General features: G+C 38.1%; 1 protein-coding gene across 1 annotated transcript; it reads left to right on the forward strand.

The window, feature by feature from the left end:
• The first annotated feature begins 1,262 nt into the window (after positions 1 to 1,262).
• LOC131242031 (phosphate transporter PHO1 homolog 3-like) lies at positions 1,263 to 19,810 on the forward strand. Its single transcript, XM_058240386.1, has 13 exons — positions 1,263 to 2,184; positions 5,145 to 5,520; positions 5,670 to 5,718; positions 11,302 to 11,373; positions 11,842 to 11,971; positions 12,726 to 12,846; positions 13,308 to 13,566; positions 14,359 to 14,463; positions 14,546 to 14,590; positions 16,170 to 16,319; positions 18,134 to 18,412; positions 18,493 to 18,629; positions 19,222 to 19,810. The coding sequence occupies exons 1-13, from the start codon at positions 1,611 to 1,613 to the stop codon at positions 19,319 to 19,321; spliced, it is 2,397 nt and encodes a 798-aa protein (XP_058096369.1). The 5' UTR covers positions 1,263 to 1,610; the 3' UTR covers positions 19,322 to 19,810.
• The last annotated feature ends 4,001 nt before the right edge of the window (positions 19,811 to 23,811 follow it).

The following is a 23,811-nucleotide window of genomic DNA, read 5'->3' on the forward strand; positions in this document are numbered from 1 at the left end:
TTACCTTCGAAGACCTCAGCAGCACCCGTGCTTTCTACGAAGAAAAGCATCCCGCGGTCTTTTGAAAACCTCAAGGACATGCATGATAAGGATTAACAACTCCCCCGCAAATGGCGGGTGGTCGGTCCTCCGTGGTCCTCGCCATTACGTGTTTCATTCATGTTGCTCGTATATTTTTCTAAATAATTTTATAATAAGATCCTCAAAATGAGGTAAGTCCCAATCTCATTAGAGGAAACAGTGTTGATTGATCGTCCACCATTAAAAATTTTTTGGGCATAAAAGTTCCGGATCACGATGATCTTTGTTAATTTTTCCCCTTCATCTAGGTTTTCATGACCTAATCAATAGATTAGATATCAAATAAACAGTATAGTGGGCCTTAGGAGGAGGATTTTAATGGTAGATATTCAATCACTACTATTTTCCTGTGGTGTGGACCGCCTGAGATTTATGTCTCATTTTTGGCATGAAGCCTTAAAATGATCAGTAAAAATGGATAAAAACCTGAATAAAAGATATACTTCGTAGTAAGGCCAGCAAGGCCAGCGGAGCATTGACCACCAGCCACTGGACTAGTGACACGAAGAGTAGCCAATCCGTTTCGACTTTGAAGACCTCTTGAGCAGGAGCGCGTCTTGCGGCACGTGGGTCCCACCTTAATGCATATGTTTTATCTACAGTGTTGATCCGTCATGCAAGCTCAATTTAAGACGCCTAAAAAAATAGGCGTGTACAAAGTTCAAGTATAACTAAAGTGTGTACTGACCGTGGGGTGTCTACTCAATAAATTAACCCAAAACAATAATAATAATAATAAATTTTTTAAAAAAAACAAGAGAATAAACGTTCATTATTAAAAACTTATACGGTGGTGTAGAAGTTTTAGATCAAGCTGATATTTGTGTCTTCTCTTCATTCATGCTTCTGTTATTCAAGAATAGGTTGGATGACAGATAAACGTCAAGTTAATTGGTCCCACGAAGGTTTCAACGGTTGAGGACATCATTATCATATCCGTTTCCTGTGGTTTGGTGTGTGGTCCATTTGAGCTTTGGATCTGTGCCTTATTTTTGGATCATTGCTCCAAAATGAGCTCGAAAAGCGGAAGGACGGTATGGATAAGAGGCAAACATCACGGTGGCCCTACAGAGCTTGGGTCACGTCATGCTGCGGGTCCTACCGGCACTGTAGGCAACCCGCGACCCTTTGTTCTCTTTCCAGGGTGCTTTTATCCATGGTAGAATTTCCGTTTTTCTCCCCTCATTTCTCCGTTCAAAGCACCGTGGCGGCGTCTTGTCTGCTCTATATTCTCGTTTTCGTCTCCTTAAACAAAATTTTTGCCTTGTTTCGCAGCCATTTTTTGATAAAATCTTCCGATTTGAATTTGTCTATTTCTCCCTTTTCTATGTTGGATTGCCTCTCCTACCAACTTTTTGACTATAAATATCTCTCTCATTTAATCTCTCTTCGGTCTCTCTTATTTATCCTTGTTGCTTCTCTCTCTCTCTCTCTCTCTCTCTCTCTCTCTCTCTCTATCCATCCATCTATCTCTGTCTAGTCTGTTGAAGAGATTGTTTGTTTAGGGAGTGGGTGGGAAGAGGAAAAAGATGAAGTTTGGGAAAGAATTTGCATCACAGATGGTGCCGGAGTGGCAAAGAGCTTACATGGACTACAACAAGCTAAAAGGAATATTGAAAGAAATCCTCCAAATTAAGCAGCAAAGGAATCCAGCCATGGCAGCGACTCCAGAGGGTGGGTTGAAGAGGAAGATGACAATGTACAGGGCCTTCAGTGGCCTAACACGAAGGTACAGCTCCAAACAGAGGAGTGAGAAAGGGGAGTCAGGTGAGGAGCAGGTGATACTGGTGAATGCGGTGGAGAGAGGTGAGGAAGGAGAGGGTAAGGTATCAGGATCATCATACGAAACCATGTTCTTAATGTCATCGGATGTTGGAGGTGAGTACGAGGTGATCTTTTTCAAGAGGCTGGACGAGGAGTTCAACAAAGTGAATAGATTCTACAAGGCAAATGTTGAGGAAATGATGAATGAGGCCAACTCCCTTAACAGGCAAATGGATGCTCTCATCGCCTTCCGACTCAGGGTCGAGAATCCACATCATCCCACCGCCTTTAACTGGTCGCCACCCATCCCAACCATGCCAACTACTCCTGCCACCCCAGGTCCGTCTTACTCTCTCTCTCTCTCTCTCTCTCTCTCTCTCTCTCTCTCTCTCTCTCTCTCTCTCTCTCTCTCTCTCTCTCTCTCTCTCTTCAAATGAGAAAGTTCATCATCCCAGCAACTCTAACACAACACCGGACACGGAACAGGTGGTGTTGGTGTTAGCGGTGGTGTGTTGATGTGTTGGACGCTGTGTGTTCTATATCCACGCCGTCCATCCGTTTTGCCCCTCAGCTGGGTGCCCAACGACTCGACTTGGCAAACTCCACTCGCTAACTCGTTCAAACTCGACTCGTTCCGAACTGAGTGGCCATGGGTGAGTCGATTGGAATCAAGTAGACTTCGTCCAATCGGAACTCAAATCGAGTCGAGTTCGGGTCACCCAGTAACTCGACTCGATTCGACCTGAAATCCAACTCGGTACTGACTTACTCGATTTGAAACCCAACTCCTACATGTATATGAAAAAAAAAAAACCTCAAATTTGAGGTTTCGTATCTGAGATGCCGTGTAGCTGATGGACAGGCTGCAATTCTAGCAGGTGCACCTAGGTTTTGAGTTGTGATTTCAGCATGTGGATACCCATAGCACCTGACCCGACTCGGTGTTGACTCGACCCAACTCGCTACTTGTGATTGGGTCCGACTCAGTTCGGACTAGTTCAGGCTAGACCCGGACTCGGATCAGGTCAGGCATGCCGGACTCGGTACCGAGTTGGGTCGAGTTCCGGACAGGTCTATTTCAAAACTAGATCGAGCTGGGTCAACCCTAACTCATTTCAACTCGACTCGATGCCCAACTCTATTTTAGGGTATGAACACAAAAATGAAGTATATCCAAATATCAAGTTAACCACACCACGGGAAACAGTACCAATTAAATGATAACTATTAAAAACTTCTTGGAGCCACCAAGGTTCTTGATTAGGCTGAATTGTGTGTTTTTTTCCCATCCTTACCAAGTTGAATGACAAATAAACATTACAGTGGGCCATAAAAAGGTTTCAACTGTGGGTGTCATTATCCCCACCGTTTCTTAGGTTGTGGTCTATTTAGCAGCAAATCTACTTTATTTTTGGGTGAATTCGGATCCTCTGCTTGCCACAAGCAGAAAACTCTTGCTTGTTACAATCTAATAGGACCACGCACACACTGCATTTAATCCAGTAGTGTTGATAGCATCGATGATGACATGGACGAATCACATTGTATAAAAGTAAGATTTTCCTGCTTGCGGCAAGCAGAGGATCGATCCTAATTCCTTTTGGGTGCATGTTATAAAATGAGTTGGACAGTGCGGATATAAAGCATATGTGTCATGTTGGGCCTACAATGCTCAATACATCAACACACCTCTGCTGGGGTGGTCTGCATCCCATGGCACCTGTGAAGTTGGTACTGCCTGCTAAGGGAAAACCTCTGTGACCCCACTATGATGTATGTGTTTTACCTACACCGTCCATCCATTTTCAGCTCATTTTAGAGCATGAGCTCAAAAATGAGACAGATCCTAATCTCATTTGAGCCACACTACAAGAAACAGTGGTAAATGAATACCCACAATTAAAAACTTACTAGTATTCACTATAATGTGATTTGCGATCAAACTTACTAATTAGGTTCACGGATCCAACTTGCTGACATTCCTGGATGAAGGGAAAACACACATCAGTTTTGCCATCCAACTTGCTTATTAGGTCACATAGATCCACTAATTGACGTGAGTATTGCTCTTTGTTTTTGATATTATGTCTTACCCAATGAAACCTCAAGGTAGGGGGCAAACCTAGTAGAAGGGTTGAATGTGAAATGCACAAGAAATGATGGTAGTTATCAGCTGGATGCATGGTAATTCGTCATCCAATCAGCTGAACTGAACTTTTCTTTTTTAAAAAATAATAATAATAATAAATAAAATACAATAAAATTTGAGTGTGTGGACGGTGGAATGGCATTGGGTCCTCTTACGCTAGTTATAGGGAATTGTTCATTGTCGAGTCCTGTTCCTAGGGAATTGTACGTTGTCATGTCCTGTTCCACTACCAACCTAACATTATTCATGTGAATCTAAGAGTTATTCACCTATGTACCTACCTATGTGGGCCACGTTGGTGCGTGAATACTTTCGACCGTTTCAAATGTTGATAGAAATAAATAAAAATCATGCCTACCCAACCATCAGGCGAGCCCCACCATAAAAAACAATTGACAACCACACGAAAACATCTAAAATCAGGTGTTGGCCGCCATGATGGTTGGATCAGCCTACCTGTTGGGGGAGAATATGATAGATGGATCGGATGCCATACCACACGTAATAAGAGGGGAGGCACCTGAAATGAACAAATGACTTCATTGTTCAAAAGCTAAAAAAGACATGAAATAAGAGAAAACACAAATATCAAATTGATCTCAAACTTTTGTGGCCATTAGAAGTTTTTAATGGTGGGCGTCACTGTCCCCACTGTTTTATTTGCTGGGGTCCACTGGAGCTTTGGATATAACTCATTCTTTGAATATTGTCCTAAAATGATCTCTCCAAATGGATGGAAGGTTTAGATACAAAACATACATTATGGTGGGGCCCACGGAACTTGGTGATGTCACTTCAGTAGCGAGTCTCACTACTCAACCTGTCAGTGGCTAATCCGCGCCCTTCATCGAAAACTTTCAACAGTAGGTATTTAATCTTCAGCCCGTGCAGGAAGTTCTGTGTTTGAGTTTTGGATCTGCCTGAATTTTTGCTCTTGCCAAGCGTGGTTTTCCGCAACTGATGGACGGATTGGATTTGTCACGGTCATCTCTGTGGGCCCCACAGCTTCCAACTTGGAGATAATTCAACTCGTGCGCTCCACTGTAAAGATTGGACACGTCAAAAAATAGGCAAATCCAACCATTAGTTGATACTACTTTAAAGACAAATAAGGTAAAAAATAAAATGACTTGCACTTGAAATGGTGCAGGAAAGGCAGCGGCACGTATGGATGCAATACAGGAAGTTGAGATGAGCAGTGAAGGGTACTCAGCAGAGGGGAATGAGGAGGATGAAACAGGAATCAATGTGACCAACCCCACAAGCAATGCTAGTAATAATAGTCACCAGGAAATAGAAAAGAAGAGCAAAAAGATATCATCTACACCATCTCCATTACAAGTCCTTGAGCATGTTAAGATCAACATCTCACTTGAAACTCCACGCTCAACTTTAAAAGGCATGTTGATGGATTCCAATCATAAAGAGTTAAGTTTCAGTAAGGAGGAGCTGAGGAAAGCTGAGGGACAATTGAAAAAGGCCTTTATTGAATTCTACCAAAAGCTCCGTCTCCTCAAGAGCTACAGGTATTTTTCTGGACAAGAATAACAGGTTTTAGGTTTATTTTGATCCACCTCTGTTTGTTAGTTTTCTACATTTATTCTTGCTATCTTTCAAGTGGGATGGTTTATTTGCTTGATCAAGTATATGATACTTTTGCTAATGGATGCAACAGCTTTCTGAATCTTTTGGCTTTCTCCAAGATCATGAAGAAATATGACAAGGTCACATCTCAACCGAAATGGTCAAATGTTCTCTCTTTTCCTCGTCTTTTTTTTTTGGTCAGCTTCAAACTTGAGTTTTACTTGCACAATTTTATACTTATACAGTATGTATTCAACTCTCTTTCGTTTTGCTTCAGTGTTATAATCAGGACAATCTACATTGGATAATTGATGATGGTTTTGTACATCACGTCTAGTTACCAAAACTGTGTTTTAAACTCTGTAATTTTTAAAAGACTCTTACAATAGATCACATTTAAAACTCTGGACATTTTGAAAGATGGGTAAAAATAAAATAAAAAAAATAAAAATCTTGGTATTCTTCAGCAAACCGAACTAAACACTTTTTTGTTTTCCAATAAAACACATTTTATCAAAAACACATTTGGTAGAAACTTAAAATTTAAAAATTGGTAGTCACCACCCATCAATAAAACTGAGTAGAAGGCAAAAATTGTTTAGAGACGGATTAATTTATATGAGGATTATTTGAGAGGCAAAGAACACCATTTGACTATCTTTATACGTTATTGTTCATATATATAGATATATATATTTTCTATTTTAACTTATACATAATTCACACACTTATATATGCATATGTAGTCCTTTTTTCACTCCATTTTTTAAAGTCCAAATCATCTTAAATCCGAACTTTTCATTCTACAAACATTTGGCGTTCCCCTTTTTTACCAAAAAATTCGATGTATTTTTTATCATCTACACTGAATCAAACAAGAACATTTTCCGCGCCGTGTGTGTGTGTGTGTGTGTGTGTGTGTGTGTCTTTTTCTTTTTCTTTTTCTTTTTTTCCATTTTCCATTTTCCTAGCTATGGTCACATTTAATGTTTTCCGTATCGTTATCGTGTCTTGTATCACACCCTTCAGATATGGATACATATTAGTTATGTACCGTGTAATGTATCTGTTGTTGGAAAACATTAAAATTTTTGTCAAAATTTTCAATGAAACTTCAAGGGTAATTAAAAAAGACATTAATACACACATGGAAATCAAAACATCACAAAAAACTAGTGCTTATAATAGGTTTCCTTTGTATAGGGTCCTAATATATGCGCTTTTTGACTGAACTGATGCAAGCATATTCAAGGTCAATTCATATAATTTACTAACATTAGAAAAGACACGTATGGAAGCATAAGCAATACATTTAACAGGAAAAAAAAAAAAAACCCTAAAAATATACATGTGAATATGGTTGTGGCTTAGACCCACATAAAGCTATGCATATACTAGGAGTGAAATTTTGGAAGAAGAACAAAAAAAAAAAAAACGTGAAATGGGGGCAAATTGATCGCTGATCCAAGTGGAATTTTGTGTGTGTGTGTGTAAGAATGATTTTTTTCTGAAAATTTTCAACTAAGAAAATCACTAGATCAAGTTACATACATGTTTGATTTTATGTTTGGACATTAAAATTGCAACCGATTTTAATTTTTCGCAAATCGGCCAAACTTCCCCAAAATCCCAAAATTGATGTTTGTGATGATGATTTCGTCAACACTCCTAAATACCCTAAAATGGGGGTCAATTGATTGCTAATTTCATCATCAAAAATATGTTTAAATTAAAATTATTTTTTCTAAAAAATTTTCAAATTACCAAGAATCACTAGATCAAGTTACATACATGTTTGATTTCGTATTTGGACATAAGATTGCAACCGAAATGGAAGAAAATGATAAATTTTCAAAATTTCTCCAATTTTCTGCAAATCGGCCTATCTCTCCTAAATCTCAAAACGAAGCTCCAAATTCATGATCTTTCATGCTCAACATGAATAATGATAGATTTCTAACCATTTGACACTAAATTTAAAAGATTTTACAATAGAAAAAAAATGGATCGAAACTCGAAATACTCACTAGCAATGTTGTCAAAATCGTTATCGCATCACAAATCATTATAGGGTTGAATCATATCGAATCACAAATCGTATCGTAAATCATAAGATTTTTTTTATAATTTTCTTTAAAATTAAAAAAAAAGGAAAAATATAATTAAATTAGGAAACAAATTAAAACTCATCAATCATCCTTTTGCCATCAATATGCATTAAGTAATACCATGTCATGATAGTGTTAAAAGGATTCATATCTTTCCTTTATTTTTGTCTTTAAAGAAATTTCCCTTAAAAACATTGATCCAGGATATGAAAACTAAATAAGATATGCGAGATTTCAGGCTTAAGATCACGTTAGTTCAGAAACAATTACACAAATTCCATATTCCACATGAAAGTCCAAACATTCAATTAAGGGGAATCTATGCGGGTCCAGGCCTACACATGATAGGGCTGGATCAATAAAAATTATAAACCAAATGATATTCAAAGATAAGAAATAATCATCCACATATGCATAGTAATCAGTCCCTAATCCAAGGGATTCAAAAATTCCAATTCGGGGAACCTTAGGGTAAGAAAATTGGTAAATAACTTAGGAAAAACGTAATCTAGGGCTAGGATTCATGAAAAACGGCTATGAGAGGATAAAAACCTAAACCAAAAGATGATCCCGCGTGTGGATAACAACAATGGCCCAGACGGACGTGCGTGTGATCCCGGCCGCACGTGTGAGGCCCACTATTTAGAAAAAGGCCACCTTGGCCTTGGTCAGCCAGGGATGGACTCTAAAACCCCCAAATCTCAGCTCGATCCGATGTACGGTTTGTGCGTGGTGCTCCGCCGAAGTTTTAGCTCACCTGCGGGCCGAAATCTGGAAACCTGCTGTAATAAAAAAAATCTGATGCAACAAAAGGGACGAATTCGAATTACGGATGGTGGGGGAAGATGAAAAAAAAGATGATGGAGGATGGGGGTGAATCAGGGTCGGTGTAGCTTCGCACCACGGTAGTTAGCCCTTCGAAAAGGGAGGGCTTCGCACCCACTTTTGAATTCTTCTACAACTCATGAAGAGAGCAAAAAAATAAAGCATGAATTTTTTTTTATTACTTCAATTAATGGAAAAAAGCTACAAGGGGTGCCTATCTATAAGAAAATCCTAAACCCCTAAACTCGCGCCATGTGCGCAACCTATTACTTGGTGATAAAGTAAACTAAAATAAAAACCAAACAAAGAAATCTAAAGCATTCATGATGTTCTAAATAATAACAATAAGCAAAACCTAAAATATGAAATCAATCCGACTAGTGGGCCACGATCATGAGATCCCATGATGGGCTTTTCTTGACTAACGGGCCCACTCTTTTGAACCAAACTTCGTCTTCTAGCTAGGAGGCCCTCCCTGGACGTCGTCATCGAGCCAAATCAACGGTGGAGCCCTCCTACTCCGTGCGTACGTGATTTGATGCAGGACATGAAAATTAAATAGGATATGCGAGATTTCAGGCTTAAGATCACGTTAGTTTAGAAACAATTACACAGATTCCATATCCCATATGAAAGTCTAAACATTCAATTAAGGGGAATCTATGCGGGTCCAGGCCTACACATATAAGGCTGAATCAATAAAAATTATGAACCAAACGATTCTCAAATATAAGAAATAATCATCCACGCATGCATAGTAATCAGTCCCTAATCCAAGGGATTCAGAAATTTCAATTCGGGGAACCCTAGGGTAAGAAAATTGCAAATAATTTAGGAAAAACGTAATCTAGGGCTAGGATTCATGAAAAACGGCTATGAGAGGATAAAAGAGGATAAAAACCTGAGCCAAAAGACGATCCTGCGTGTGGACAGCAACAATGGCCCAGACGGACGTGCATGTGATTCCGGCCGCACGTGTGTGGGGCCCACTATTCATAAAAAGGTCACCTTGGCCCTGGTCGGTCAGGGATGGACTCTAAAACCCCTAAATCTCAGCTCGATCCGATGTAAGGTTTGTGCGTGGTGCTCCGCTGAAGTTTCAGCTCGCCTGCGGGCCGAAATCTGGAAACCTGCTGTAATAAAAAAAATCTGATGCAACAAAAGGAATGAATTTGAATTACGGATGATGGGGGAAGATGGAAAAAAAGATGATGGAGGATAGGGGTGAATCGGGGTCGGTGTGGCTTCGCACCACGGTAGTTAGCCCTTCGAAAAGGAAGGGCTTCGCACCCACTTTTGAATTCTTCCACAACTTACGAAGAGAACATAAAAATAAAGAAGGAATTTTTTTTATTAACTTCAATTAATGAAAAAAAGCTACAAGGGGTGCCTATTTATAAGAAAATCCTAAACCCTTAAATTCGCGCCATGTGCGCAACCTATTACTTGGCGATGAAGTAAATTAAAATAAAAACCAAACAAAGAAATCTAAAGCATTCATGATGTTCTAAATAATAACAATAAGCAAAACCTAAAATATGAAATCAATCTGACTAGTGGCGACGATCATGATATCCCATTATAGGCTTTCTTAACTATCGGGCCCACTCTTTTGAACCAAACTTCGTCTTCTAGCTAGGAGGCCCTCCCTGGACGTCGTCATCGAGTCAGATCGACGGTGGAGCCCTCCTACTCCCTGCATACGTGCGTAGGTGGGGCAGCGTGTGTGCGCGTGTGCGCGAGATGTCCCCATCAAACATACAAGGATCCTTTAATAATTATGTTATGGTTACTTTTCTTGAATATAGAATCACGTTATTAAAACTCATCAATCATCCTTTTGCCATCAATATTCGCCAAGTATTACCATGTCATGAGTGTTAAAGGATTCTTATCTTTCCTTTTTTCTTTTTCTTTTTTTCTTTTTGGTCTTTCAAGAAATTTCCCTTAAAAAAACAAACAAAGATCCTTTAATAATTTATGTTCTGGTTAACTTTCTTGAATGCAAAATCACGTTGGAAAAGTAGCATTTGATACTGTAGACCAACGAAAATAGATATCTTGATTTCTAAACATCATTCCACAATACATATAAGTCAACATGATTATAACCATCCAAAAAAAATAAAAAATCCAAATAAGCCGTACATCAATTTGGTGTTTCAATCAATTAAGAAGTAAGAAATTATATAATAATTAAAAAGCTCCATGATTTAACGTTAAAGAGAATGTATATCATTTAATCTCTTGTAAAGAATAATTTACATTTTCTAAATGGTTCTTAAAGCCCTCACCAATTTACAAACATAAAATGAAAGCCGAGTGAAGCTTAAAGCAGGAGACCGAGTATAATTGAATTGTAAATCATCGGATTCAAATCATAGAATCGTAGGATTCATATAACAAGGAATTCAAGGTGGGATTCAAATAAATTTGCTTACGATTTGATTCAAATCATATATCGTAAATTGTAGGATTTTGACAACAATGCTCACAAGATTGAAAATGGCCCCAAATCAGTTGGATCTTGATTCCAACTCCAATTTGTGTTTTTCTTCGAAGAGACTCGAGAGGAAGGTCAAAATCCACAATAGATTTGTGTGATACAGGTCGATATCAAGAATTTAATAAAAGGGACTAGTTGCAATATTTCCGATATCTGCAATATTATACGATATCTTTGCTTCCAATTGGGTAGGCTTGGAACAAAAATTCAAGTTTTACTTTCCTTTTGGGTAGCTTTGTTTATGTTTTTCGCTGTGATGAGAATTTTCTTCTTTATAACTGCAGATAACTTTAAGGACTGCATCTAGACCTTACTTGAACATGGTGGACAATTCCTATCTTGGCAGCTCTGACGAGGTGAATTTTGTATTCATCATCTTTCTATGAACTTCATTGTGTAGTTTATATATGAAAAGCTCCACAATTTGAAAATTGCCTTGTGTGGCACATGGTATGTTCATGAAAATGGGTATTCATATACATCTTTTCTCCTTTTCCCATTCGGACATAATGCATTTCCTTTGCATATTATTTATGTCCTGGTAATATCTTTCCATCAATCTAGCTGGATTTTCCTAAAATAGTGCTTCTATGAACTAATATTGATGTAATGATACATCTTTTGGATTCCGATATTAATTAACTAGAGAGAAGTTTCAGCATATATGGTTTGTCGATGGAGCCATCTAATACCCTGTGTTTGTGTATGACACTGAAACACATATCTCAAAGGGCTTATGGTTGCCATTGATTCTTTGTTTTCATGCAACTATTGCCTCATAGTTATCCAATAGCTTGATTGTATCCTTCGCCTTCCCTTCACAGGTTACCAGGCTCTTGCAGAGGGTGGAGGATACCTTCATCAAGCATTTCTCCAACTCAAACCGCAGCAAAGGCATTAACACCTTGAGGCCAACCGCGAAAAGAGAAAAGCATCGAATAACATTCTTCCTGGGTAAAGATAGATCTAATAAACTGCATCACACATCTTGTCATATCTTGAATTGATTGCCATGATTTATGAATCATTGGATGCAAGTGTAGAAAATTTTCTCAAGTTCAATCATTTGATGAGCATTCTGAGACCACATGCATGTTCATATGCAAGCCTGTGCATATGGTAATATAAAGGATCTCTTTTAACACTTATTTTCCAACCTCTTCTTTTTACGGAAGGTTGTTTACTTAGATGCTTTCACACAAAACATTTTTGAAATTATATCGCATTCTACAATCTTTCCAGATGTAGGGATGTTTCTTTGAATCAAACGTTTGAAGCTTCAATGCTAGCTTATTGCAGTTCATTGCCTTTTAAAATGGGATCTTAAAGGTTGCAATCTGATCTTCTAGTGAATTGTTGCCAACATTGAAGAATTAGCGCATTACATTTCATCAGGCAAAAATTATGGGAAAATACTATTAACATAAATCACTATATATCACTCATATGCTTGAAAAGAAATGGAATATATCAGATACTGCAATCTCATGATGGGAAAAGAGTGTCTAATCTTTCAAATGAAGGTCATATCATTCCTTGCAAACATGATATAGAAAGCATAGAACCATGCTATAATTTTTTTCGAGGCAGTAAGAGCTAGGTTCTCCATTTTAATTGATTTTGTTGTTCTTAAGCAATGAAATTTTCTTTCTGGGATCTTTTGCAGGGAAAGAACTCTATGATAACTTTTCTCTATCATCATTTGCAGGATTTTTTTCTGGTTGCTCAATATCACTCTTGGTGGCCCTTATTTTGATAGTTCGTGCCCACAAAATTATAGATAAACAAGGGAGTACTACATACATGAAAACCATGTTTCCCCTTTACAGGTAAGCAATAATTAGGCATGCAACAAATACATAGAAAACAATGAGTTTGGAAACAAATACATGCTTCTTTTCCGAGGAAGGCACTACCATCAATAGGGAAAAAGAAGCAAACTATAACTAACAGTGAGTCAAAAAGGAAGAAACTGAGAAATGCCCAAAATGCCCAAAAGACTTCTTTCAAAATTCTACTGGTAAGTTGATTGGGTACTTCGCTAAAATTGATTTTCAAAACACCGATCATGGCCTTTTGCGAGAATACCTTCACATAGGTGCCTCCAGTTTGCTTTATCATTTTCGTAATTTAACTAATGATGGTAACTTCTCTCAAGTTCAATATTTTAACCCCCAAGTAGTACTCTTTCCTAAGTCAAAGGTGTTTATATGACAATGGTACTGATCAAACTCTTTCCACTTCTTTATCCAATTTTTTTCTTTATCAAATATCATCAACTTCTTTGCAGCTTATTTGGATTCATCGTCCTACATATGCTTATGTACGCTGCAAATATCTACTTCTGGAGGCACTATCGTGTCAATTATCCGTTTATATTTGGATTCAAGCAAGGGACTGAATTAGGTTACAGAGAGGTCTTCCTTCTCAGCACTGCTCTTGCAGTATTAGCACTGGCTGGTGTCCTCGCTAACTTGGATATGGAGATAGACACAGAAACAAAGGACTACAAGATACTAACCGAATTGGTCCCTTTGGGCTTAGTCACAGTAAGATTCTACCAACAAATTTTTCTCTTAGTGATAGCACATTGATTTTTTGGGGTTCTTACTCATGGCTTAGTGGTAGACTCACAAGAGTTTCAACACTAAGGTCATGGGTTCAAGCACCCATTGTGGTGTGTGTGGGTGTGAGTGTGTGCGTTAAAAAAGAAAAAGAAAAAGAAAAAAGATAGAACATTGATTTTACATTGATAACAATGGATAAAAAATGTAGCAAATGCTTCCCCCCATCTAAAAATCTGTCTTCAGACAGCATATTTTCAGACATGTCTACGTGGATGTCCATTTGAAAAAAACAAAAAAAAAAAAACAGTTTATACCTATTTATCTCTAACATATATCTGTTCATCCAGATAATTTTCTACAGCTCATTCTTTTGGTAATGTGACCAAGTGGTATAAGGCTGGCTGCACTTAATGCAAGTTACCCAGCGACCATTTAAGGGCCAGTTGAATATAGGTCTCCCTTACCTAGGGATGTAACAGATGCGGGGCAAGCTGATGCATGTGTGGCATTGCCTCATCTTACCATTTCACTTCTTAATATAACTTCCCAGGTTATCATACAACTGCATAAACGTGTAAGCTAGTTGGATATTGCAGGGTTACCAATTCAGACACTAATGCATGTCCAAGTCTAGTTCCATCGATGGACGATGGGTGGTGACTATTGTTTCTCTTTCCAGCATTTTGTAGGGCATCTGTGAATTGTAGATGTTAATTATAGATACCTTCTTGGATATAATTGATTAGATTCACTAACTTATGATCATTTATGCAGTTTGTACTTCTTGTGACATTCTGTCCTTTCAACATCATATATCGTTCCAGTCGCTTATTCCTACTCCAATGTGCATTTCATTGCATTTGTGCTCCTCTGTACAAGGTATGATATGAAATGAATTCTTATGCAAAATTACAGAAGAATCATGAATCATGATGTAATGTATGCTTTTCTTGCTCCGCAGGTTACCCTCCCAGACTTTTTCTTGGCGGACCAGCTAACTAGCCAGGTTCAGTATCATGATCTCCCTAGACATATTTTTTATTAAATGTATCAAAAACTCTTTTTCCCAGGGAGGTGGAAGCTAGAGTCATTAGATTCAAAGCATTCAAGTCAATGTACCACAATCAATGTTCTGAGAATTAATATCGACAATATTATCAGTACTGACAGCTCAACGATAATAATGACACAGACTCTTAGAAATTTCAGGTATTGGCAAAATATTGCTACTTGTATCGACAATAGTATAAGTTGATACCCCTCTTGAGATAGCGTACATGCGTAAATCACAGATATTCAAGAAAAAAGATCAAAATAATTAACTTTTTAAAAAAAATATTTTTTCAGATCTTGGGTTGGGGGGGAATGATGTGGTTAGGGAGTGGTATTCAGCCACTCTTCCATTTTCGTGTATCAAATCCCTTGATTTGGAGTAAAACATGCGTAAATCTACGATTTTATTTTTTTAATAATTTTTATTTTTATTTTTTGGGGGATCTAGTTAGGGAGTGGATTTCGACCATCATCTTCCATTTTCCTGAATCAAATCCCTCAATTTGGGAAGTGATTTGAGAAAGAGGGAAAACATGTGTAAATCTGCAAAATTAAAAAAATTAAAAAAAATTAAAAATTAAAAATTTAAAAGTAAAAATTTTCTATTTTTTTTCATTTAAAAAAAATTTTGGATCTAGTTTAGGCTTCAGTTTTTGGAATTTTTAATTATTTAAATTTTCAAAATTGCAAGAAAAAAATCTATTGCATTTTAAAAAATAATGACACTATTACATGAAAAACTTATTAATGTTTTCTTTTTATGGATGAATGTTGAAGAGTGATTTGTTGTATTTTCAATAAAAAAAATTATTTTTTGGATTTTTAAAAATTATGGTAAAAGATCTGTTTACTCTTAAGAAGTAATTGTTTTATTTCATAATTATGTATCCACGTACAGATACATATATGATATATGTATCTGTGGATGTGTGCATTACGAATGGATGAATTGATGTGCTCTAGGTTAGAACTTTGAAATAGTGAGCCATTTCTAGCTTAGATCTATCAAAACCCTTATTTATTTATTTTTCCCAACATCTGCTAGCTTTATCACTTTATGCTATCAGTAAGTGGATGGTCTCCCTGTTGTACAAATTCATTCAATGCAATGCAACACAATGGGTTTGTTTGATGGGTCGGGGTCATAAAATTGCAATGCAGGAACTTATTCAATGGATTGGAACGTATATTAAAAGGAAATACATTTTAAAAAATAAAATAAAATTAGAATGCCATTCTACACACTGCATTCTAGAACTTGTTTGGATAGTCGTATAACTTTTATGTAGTTCTCATGTGGCTTTATCTATAAAGATGCAGGTAGGTGATCCATATGTTATGCTTGTATGAATTAATCTCAATATGATAAAATAACTTTCAAAGTTTTCCATGTTTGTTGCTGATAGACATGCACTGGTCTATTCTGATACATTCCATCACACGCATCTATGTATTTGTTACATTGATTAGAGACAAGATAGTTTTATGTAATGTTCAGATTATGACAAGAGTTGAAATGCATATTGTTTCAGGTGCAGGCCATTCGTAGTCTTCAATTCTACATCTGCTACTACGGTTGGGGAGATTTCAAACTCAGAGAGGAGAAGTGCACCAATTCCAATGTTTATCATGCTTTTTTATTCATTGTGGCATTGATTCCATATTGGGCACGCTTCCTTCAGGTATCATGTTCACCTATCATCTTTGTAGCCAAAATTCATCTTGTCATTTCTTTACCATTGGATGGATTGTTTTCATTCTTTTTTCTTTTTCAGAGTTAGTTGAAAATAAAATTTTATTAGCAATGTTAGATTAAACTAAACTGGGGGTTGATTTTACTTTTTTAAAACATCCAAGCAGTGAGAAACAAACTTCGGTTTCTTTGAATCATATGTACCTGTGCAAGTTAAACCAGATTCGAAACATCTCTTTGCTTTGAGTCAAATGATAAATATACTACTTTAAAAAGTGAGATTGCACTCTTATTTTATTTATTTATTTATTTAAATATACACACGGTACTTGTAATGATCTTTATTTTTTGTTTTCTAGAATATCTAAATCTACCCATTAAGCATTTCAAAGTCATGTATTCTTTTTTATGTATTGTTACAGAATGTTTTTTGTGCTTCTCAATTTGGTCTTTTGCATTTCAGAATGGGAAGTATCAGTCATTTAAATCACCTGGTTCGGTCGGCACAAATGACGGGGCCTTCTTTGCAAAAATAATGGATCCCTATATTGCCAGCTGTAGATACTGAATTGGTTGGAAAATACTTATTTTCATTTGCCTAAAATCACCATTCTAACGTCCATAATTCCAAGCTACTTTTAATTTTACAGCACTCCCTCTACTCATTTCCTATACATTTAATTTGCCTAATCTACTTTTGCTTTTATTTAAACTGCCTAAGCAGTTTTAGACTTTCTGCTTGCTGCTTCAATCTCCACCACATGTTGGATCGGACAGCTTTGGTGGAAGTTTGCACGTCTTCTGCAAACCAGTGCAAACGAGAAAATTTACATACATACGTAGATACATACATACATACATGTGTGTGTGTGTGTGTGTGTGTGTGTGTGGGAAAAGGTATTATGAGGACAACCTCATGAGAAGAGGTCAGGTCGAGCTTTGTGGGCCTGACCACAATTTGTGTCAGACATCCACACATGCATTTCGTGGGTCACCTCTAGGTTATGGGATATCCCAAAAATCAGCCGTATCCAGTACTCAGGTGGGTCACACTATCTGAAACTATGTGAAATCATGCCTAAATCATATAAAGGCACTTGGTGGAGCCCACTAGAGTTTTGGAATGGCCTAAAATTTGGTACAATTCCTCATCCAAGTGGGACACACACAATGGATGGGCTGGATATATGAACTACATTTCAATGGACCCTATAAACAATCAGGAAGGTCTCAATGGGTGGTCAATGGGTGGGCATCCACTCTCAAGTCTCAACTATTGTTTGTGGTGTGGCCCACTTTGATGCAGGACATTTAACCACTTGCTCTAAAAGCTCGAACTGATAGAGCATGACAAATTAATCCCTTTATATCATAGCCCAGGCCCCACATTGCATGGGTTAGGACCTCGGACGAACCCCCCCTCGTGGGCCCCACATCACATGGGTACCACCTCGCATGAGTCACCCGCTTCACACAGACTGCCCACCCCGAGAGTGTCCCCACATCCCACAAGCTACCCCACTCGAACCCAGTGTGAAAATGCCCCTGCATTAGAAGCTCCCATGAGGTCAACCTCATATACCTGTATGTATGGATGTATGAATGTGTGTGTACACACACACACACACACACACACACACACACACACACACACACACACGTATGTATGCATGTGCTTTCATTTCTCATGAATATTTCAATATCAAAAACAGAATTCAAGATATCCTACACCCAAAAAAAAATTTAACTACCCCAACTGTTAGCTCTCATTTAGTTTTGTTGATTGTCTTGGTGGCATTGCAGTGTGTCAGGCGCACTTTTGAAGAGAAAGATGTAATGCAAGCATACAACGGACTGAAATACTTTGCGACAATCATTGCAGTCATCATGAGGACTGCTTATGATGTGGAAAAGGGAATGGGTTGGAGGGTACTGGCTGCAATCACTTCAGCAATTGCAGCTGTTGTCAGTACATACTGGGACCTTGTCCATGACTGGGGACTTCTGCAAAGGACATCAAAAAACCGTTGGCTGAGAGACAAACTCCTCATCTCACACAAAAGTGTTTACTTTACAGCCATGGTAAGGGAATGAACTTAAAAGAGAGAGTGGTTACTGATGTTCAATGCCACCATGTGTTGACATTATCTCCCAAAATGCAGGTTTTGAATATCCTGCTGAGATTTGCTTGGGTGCAATCAGTTTTCGGTTTTCAAGTGTCTTTCATGCATAGAAACGCCTTAACTACAACTGTTGCCTGCCTGGAGATCCTTAGACGTGGCATGTGGAACTTCTTCAGGTCAGTTCTATCTCTTTTCTTTAATTTCTAATCATCTTTGATAGTTGAAACTCACTAGTTCTAAGTTCTAACTGGGAAAGCTTGAAGTACAGGGTCAACACTATGGATTTTTACAAAATCTTTTTTCTTTTATTGGGTCAGACAAGCTGTCAAGGATTGACTCATCTCGCATCAACAATTTAAGGATATTTACACTTGAAAACATCTTTTCCCAAATTAAAACTAATAAGAAGAAAATGCAGAAGAAACAAGGAAAATATACATGATATTCAGAAAATCACTTTATAGCAACGCAAAAGAATCCTCAAGTATATATGGTTGTTAAATGCAAGATGATGTAGATTCTTCTCACAGAAGAGTCTAAGCTTTGGATTTCTCTACTTTAAGGTCTGGAAAACTGTAGTAGGGGCTAACATGGGAGTACCTGTCATGGCATGGGTAGGTATTGACTTAATGTTAGCCTCTAAAAAATAGTGCCAAACAGACTTGTCTGAGGTGATAAAGACTAATTTCTCAAATAGCTAAAAACCACACTGCATCAAGAGTGACTGAAAACCTCATACTGATAGTGGTTGGTTAATTCATTCATCAGGTTGGAGAACGAGCACTTGAACAATGTTGGAAAGTATCGTGCATTCAAGTCGGTGCCCCTTCCTTTCAACTACGATGAAGATGAAGACAAAGATGAATAGGTACATGAGGTCTTGAATGCAAGAGATGATGGACGAAGCAGTCTCCTTAGCATGCTAGAGTGTTATATTAACCCAATGGATAGAAAAATTCACTGGAACAACAAAGAAAAGCCACATGCCATGACATCAAGGACTGGGAATGTAATCCCAAAGGAATGAATCCATCTTGGCTAGTACCCTGTTCTCTAATCCGCTATCATTCATTGACTCAGTCAGTAAAATAAAGGTGACAAGTCATGCAATATCCAACATTACCTTTCCTTAAATATTATTGTTGCACCATTTGTCTATTCTTATTCTTCTTCTTCTTCTTCTTCTTTTTTAATCTTTTTTTGTTTCAAGTGTAGTGGTTCCATTTGCATACGGTCATACTTGAAAACATTGTAGGATCTTCATTGAGTCTGTACCAGAACTCTTGCTTTTAGTAATTAGCAGCCGAATTTATTGATTTTTTATGAAACCGTAATGGATGACATGGTTTAGATTTCATATCCCGTGGATGGCATTTTTTTTTTTGGTTCTGTTTAGTGGACATTTTTTATGAGTAACATGGCTAGGATGCTATAACCTTTTTGAAGGCATCTGTCAAGTTCAGAACATTCGTGTGCAAGATGGTTCCTGCTAACTTGATACTCGACAGTCTTGTGAGAACTCCCACGTGCCCTATTTGAATAAATCAAATAGTGAGGCACATACAAGTTGACCTTAGAATGCAAATGAGCCATAGGATTCAATTAAAAAAGGGAGATTCAGGGTTCAGGATTATTGATGGCATGGACTGCCAGATCTTGTAGAATGAGTGGAGTTGCAATGAATACAACAAGTAGCATGCTGCAGCTAATTTTCACCCAATATCTGTTTAATGTGCACACGTTGTTTCATGTTCCTTTCTACAAGGGAATGCCATGAGAAATTATTTAAAAAAATAAAATAAAATAAAATATTAAAAAATTGATGTTATGATTTGGACGTCTTATGCTGGAATGCTTTTAAGAAAAACTTTTTACTAGTTTCATATAAATTTAAACTGATCACTAGAACAAGAATTCAATATGAATCCGGCCCCTCATGGTTTCCCAATAGGATAAAAATCTTCAGAACATTGGGTTTCTCTGTTGGTACGGAAAAAGAACTCTTAAGCCTTGTACAGGCTGATGTATGGCATGGTAAAATGATATTAGCTTCTCCAAGACCCAGTTCCTACTACTCTTTCAATGATTTGCATTCATTTTGTTTATTCCAATAGCTCTGCAGTTCTCTTCGGGCAAATACTACGAAACTTCCAAACAATTACCATAGACTTCTATAACTGTCCTTGCAATCAATTTTGGAGTCCTTAGAATTATAAACCTGCTATAATAGCTTGAAATTGATTACGACATTCAAAGTATTAGTTAGTACAGAAAGTTAGGTGAGAACAATTAAAGAAAGTGAAAAAGATTACTCCAGGAAAAAAAAAAATAAAAAAACAGAAACAGCGGCTATAGGTGTAGTAAGAGATGCCTGTAGGCTTTACTATTGCGGCCACAATGTTACAAATACAATAGCGCGCCTTTTGAACTTTATACTATCGTCTCTCTATGACATATAACAGCTATTACACTGGCAAAATGCATTATCAAATCTAGGATTTTTGGAATGGCAATGATTTATTAAAACAAACAGAAATGGTAAAAAGCAAAGATGATAATGATCAGCCCACATCAAAAGAAAGAGAATTAGAACCGTAGACATTTTCACTACCGGTGAAAACATTTCAGTGAAATCGATGCCTGGCTTTTGTTGAAACCCTTTCACAAACAATCTAGCCTTGTACCGTTTCGAACCATCATACTCTTCCTTCAGTCTGTAAACTCACTTATTATGAAGAGCTTTCTTACCCTTAGGTAGAGTGACTAGCTCCCATGTACGATTAGACTCAAGAGAATCCATCTCATCATCCATGGCTTGCTCCCGCTTAACCCGTATATCTGATTGTAATGCCTCTTCAAAACACTCTGGTTCACTATTATCTGTCAGCAGTAAATAATGTAAGGAGAGTGAATATCGGACCATGGGTCTCCTCTCTCGAGTAGACTTCCTTACAACCGCTGTTTGTGGCTCTGCTTTATAATGCTCTTGTGCATAATTATCCTGTGGCACTGTAACACCCGTGTCCGGTAACTCTTCCAACTTTATGAATTCTTTCTTATTGGCCTTATTTTGCTGCAAATTGTCCTTATGCATCACATTTTCATTGAAGACTACATTTTTGCTTCTAATGATTTTTCTGTTTTATATATCCCAAAAACGGTAGCCAAAATCATGCTATCCGAAGCCTATAAATGTACACCTCTTGTATTTCGCATCCAGCTTCTTTTTGTGCTCTGCATCAATGTGAACATATAAAGTACAGCTGTACATTTTAAGATGTGCATGGTTTACTTCTTTCCCAGTCCACGTTTCTTTTGGTAGCCCATCATCAAATGGTGCTGAGGGACTTTTATTGATGAGATATGCGGCAATATTCACAACATCTGCCCAAAACGTGTCACTCCCCAAACTCGGAAAACGGGCTCACAAAATTTTCGATCGCCAAATCCGGTGCTGACAGCCTCCGTAGTACCCCATTCTCAGCTCCCAGCGCTCATACGACAGGTTCCGATCCTGGGATCCTACAAGGAGGATTTTCAGTATGATTTTTTTATTTTTATTTTTTTGTAATGGAGCATAACCACAAGTATAACCAAGTCACAAAACAACATCATCATCACATATCTACTAATATAATCATTTGAATACAATGTTGAACCGGAAATACATATATCGAAATCAAAGCCTCAGAGGACAGCTGCACGCTCCAAGCTCAATGCTGCTGCAACCTAACGCTACCTGCACGCATTTATCGTGCATAAGCTTACAAAAGCTTAGAAGGTGGTGAAAGTGTGTGCACAAGATAAGTGCCAAGTATATCATAAAGTCCATAAATCATACATCATCGGAATAAGCGGAAATACTGACAAGGTCATGAATCATACGATATCAGAGTAATCGGAAATATACTGGTAAGTACATGAGTGCTATCAGTTGTACCAAGGCTATGCGATGCAAAACATAATAAGATAATAACAGATGTTAGGATGCAATGCAATGTGCAAATCCTGACGAGCCACGAATATCATCAACCTCATCTAGGCCATATAAGTGCAAAAACATAGTAATCCAAAATGCTAAGTACTGTGGATGCAATGTAATATGCAGTGCGAATGAAATGACCATGCTGGAGTGTGAAGTCGGGATGATAGTACGTAGTATCGCAGGCTATCGGGTCCACCACAAGGGACTTCTCTCCAAACCAGTCTCAAACCTAAATTTGGATAGTCTGACTCAATGTGGTAAACTCTTGATCTCAGGTTAGTCGCGCGCCCAACCGAAATCCTGGCCATGCGAAGGTACACGTAACAAATAATTACGCACCATCAGCCCGAGTAGATAGTGAATAAATGAATGAATGGATATGCAATTCCTGCTTAATAGGTCCACATATCAGTACGGTTCCTCTCTTGAAAAATCACCGGGGTCTATTACACTCCATACCGACTACCTCCTCCCTAGCTGCACAGCCTAGCGAGCGGAATAGACCTCACTATCTGCCTGACTAGTAGTCTGTCAATACCTACCCGGCTCGTCGATAGCAGACCCATGTACGAGCTGGTCATACTCAGCCTAGCTTATAGCCCACTCACTCGAGCGGATAAGGCCACACCCCCTCCCAACCGACTACGATACAGTGGGAAACGTGACCTACTGGTATTCGGCACTCGGGCGCTCATGTTTCACTCGGTCTAGACGTTGGGGCTACTCCTGGCCTCAGAGGTTCTGTGATTTTCACCCAAAGACATTCTAAGTGCCCATAGTGCTAGAACCAAATATTTCCAGTGTCCCATCTGGCCATCCACGATGTGTTTGTGGAGGCCACGACCCTAATGTCGCTAGGGCGTATTATGATCAAGCCACATATATGCAAGATGCATGAGTCACACTATCCAGTCATGCAGCAATCCTGCGCGTACGGCGCGATAATGTGGGCACTCCATCTCATAAAGAGTCCCGTAAATAGTCTGCCCAATGGCGTATGCAATGATCAATCATTACTCATATCAAGCATGTATATGATTCGTATGGCATGAGTCATGGAATTATACTAAGCATTTTATAAAGTAATGAACTATCATTACAATGCAAATGAGCTTAGACGGCCAACACATAACAAGTATTGGCCTATCAATGGGTGCTATGGAGAGTTATAATGCGGATATTTAACCAACATTAGTCTTATAATGTAGACGTCAAACCAACATTGCTCCCAAGGCATAGCCCGCCATAAATGTTAACACATAGCCTACGGTGGAATAACATTCAATGGGCCTTATGTACATCCCATTGGGCCTTGACCCACGGGCCTCCAATACATCAAACGGGCCTCATAGCTTGGGCCTCATATATATCAA

Source organism: Magnolia sinica, chromosome 4, assembly GCF_029962835.1.
Source record: "Magnolia sinica isolate HGM2019 chromosome 4, MsV1, whole genome shotgun sequence".
NCBI lineage: Eukaryota > Viridiplantae > Streptophyta > Magnoliopsida > Magnoliales > Magnoliaceae > Magnolia > Magnolia sinica.

Bases quoted from the DNA above. Each gene is read 5' to 3' on its own strand.
- LOC131242031 (XM_058240386.1), top strand. From the start codon at position 1,611: ATGAAGTTTGGGAAAGAATTTGCATCACAGATGGTGCCGGAGTGGCAA. The intron at 5,521-5,669 runs GTATTTTTCTGG...TGGATGCAACAG, and splicing joins CGTCTCCTCAAGAGCTACAG to CTTTCTGAATCTTTTGGCTT. The intron at 14,464-14,545 runs GTATGATATGAA...CTTGCTCCGCAG, and splicing joins TTTGTGCTCCTCTGTACAAG to GTTACCCTCCCAGACTTTTT.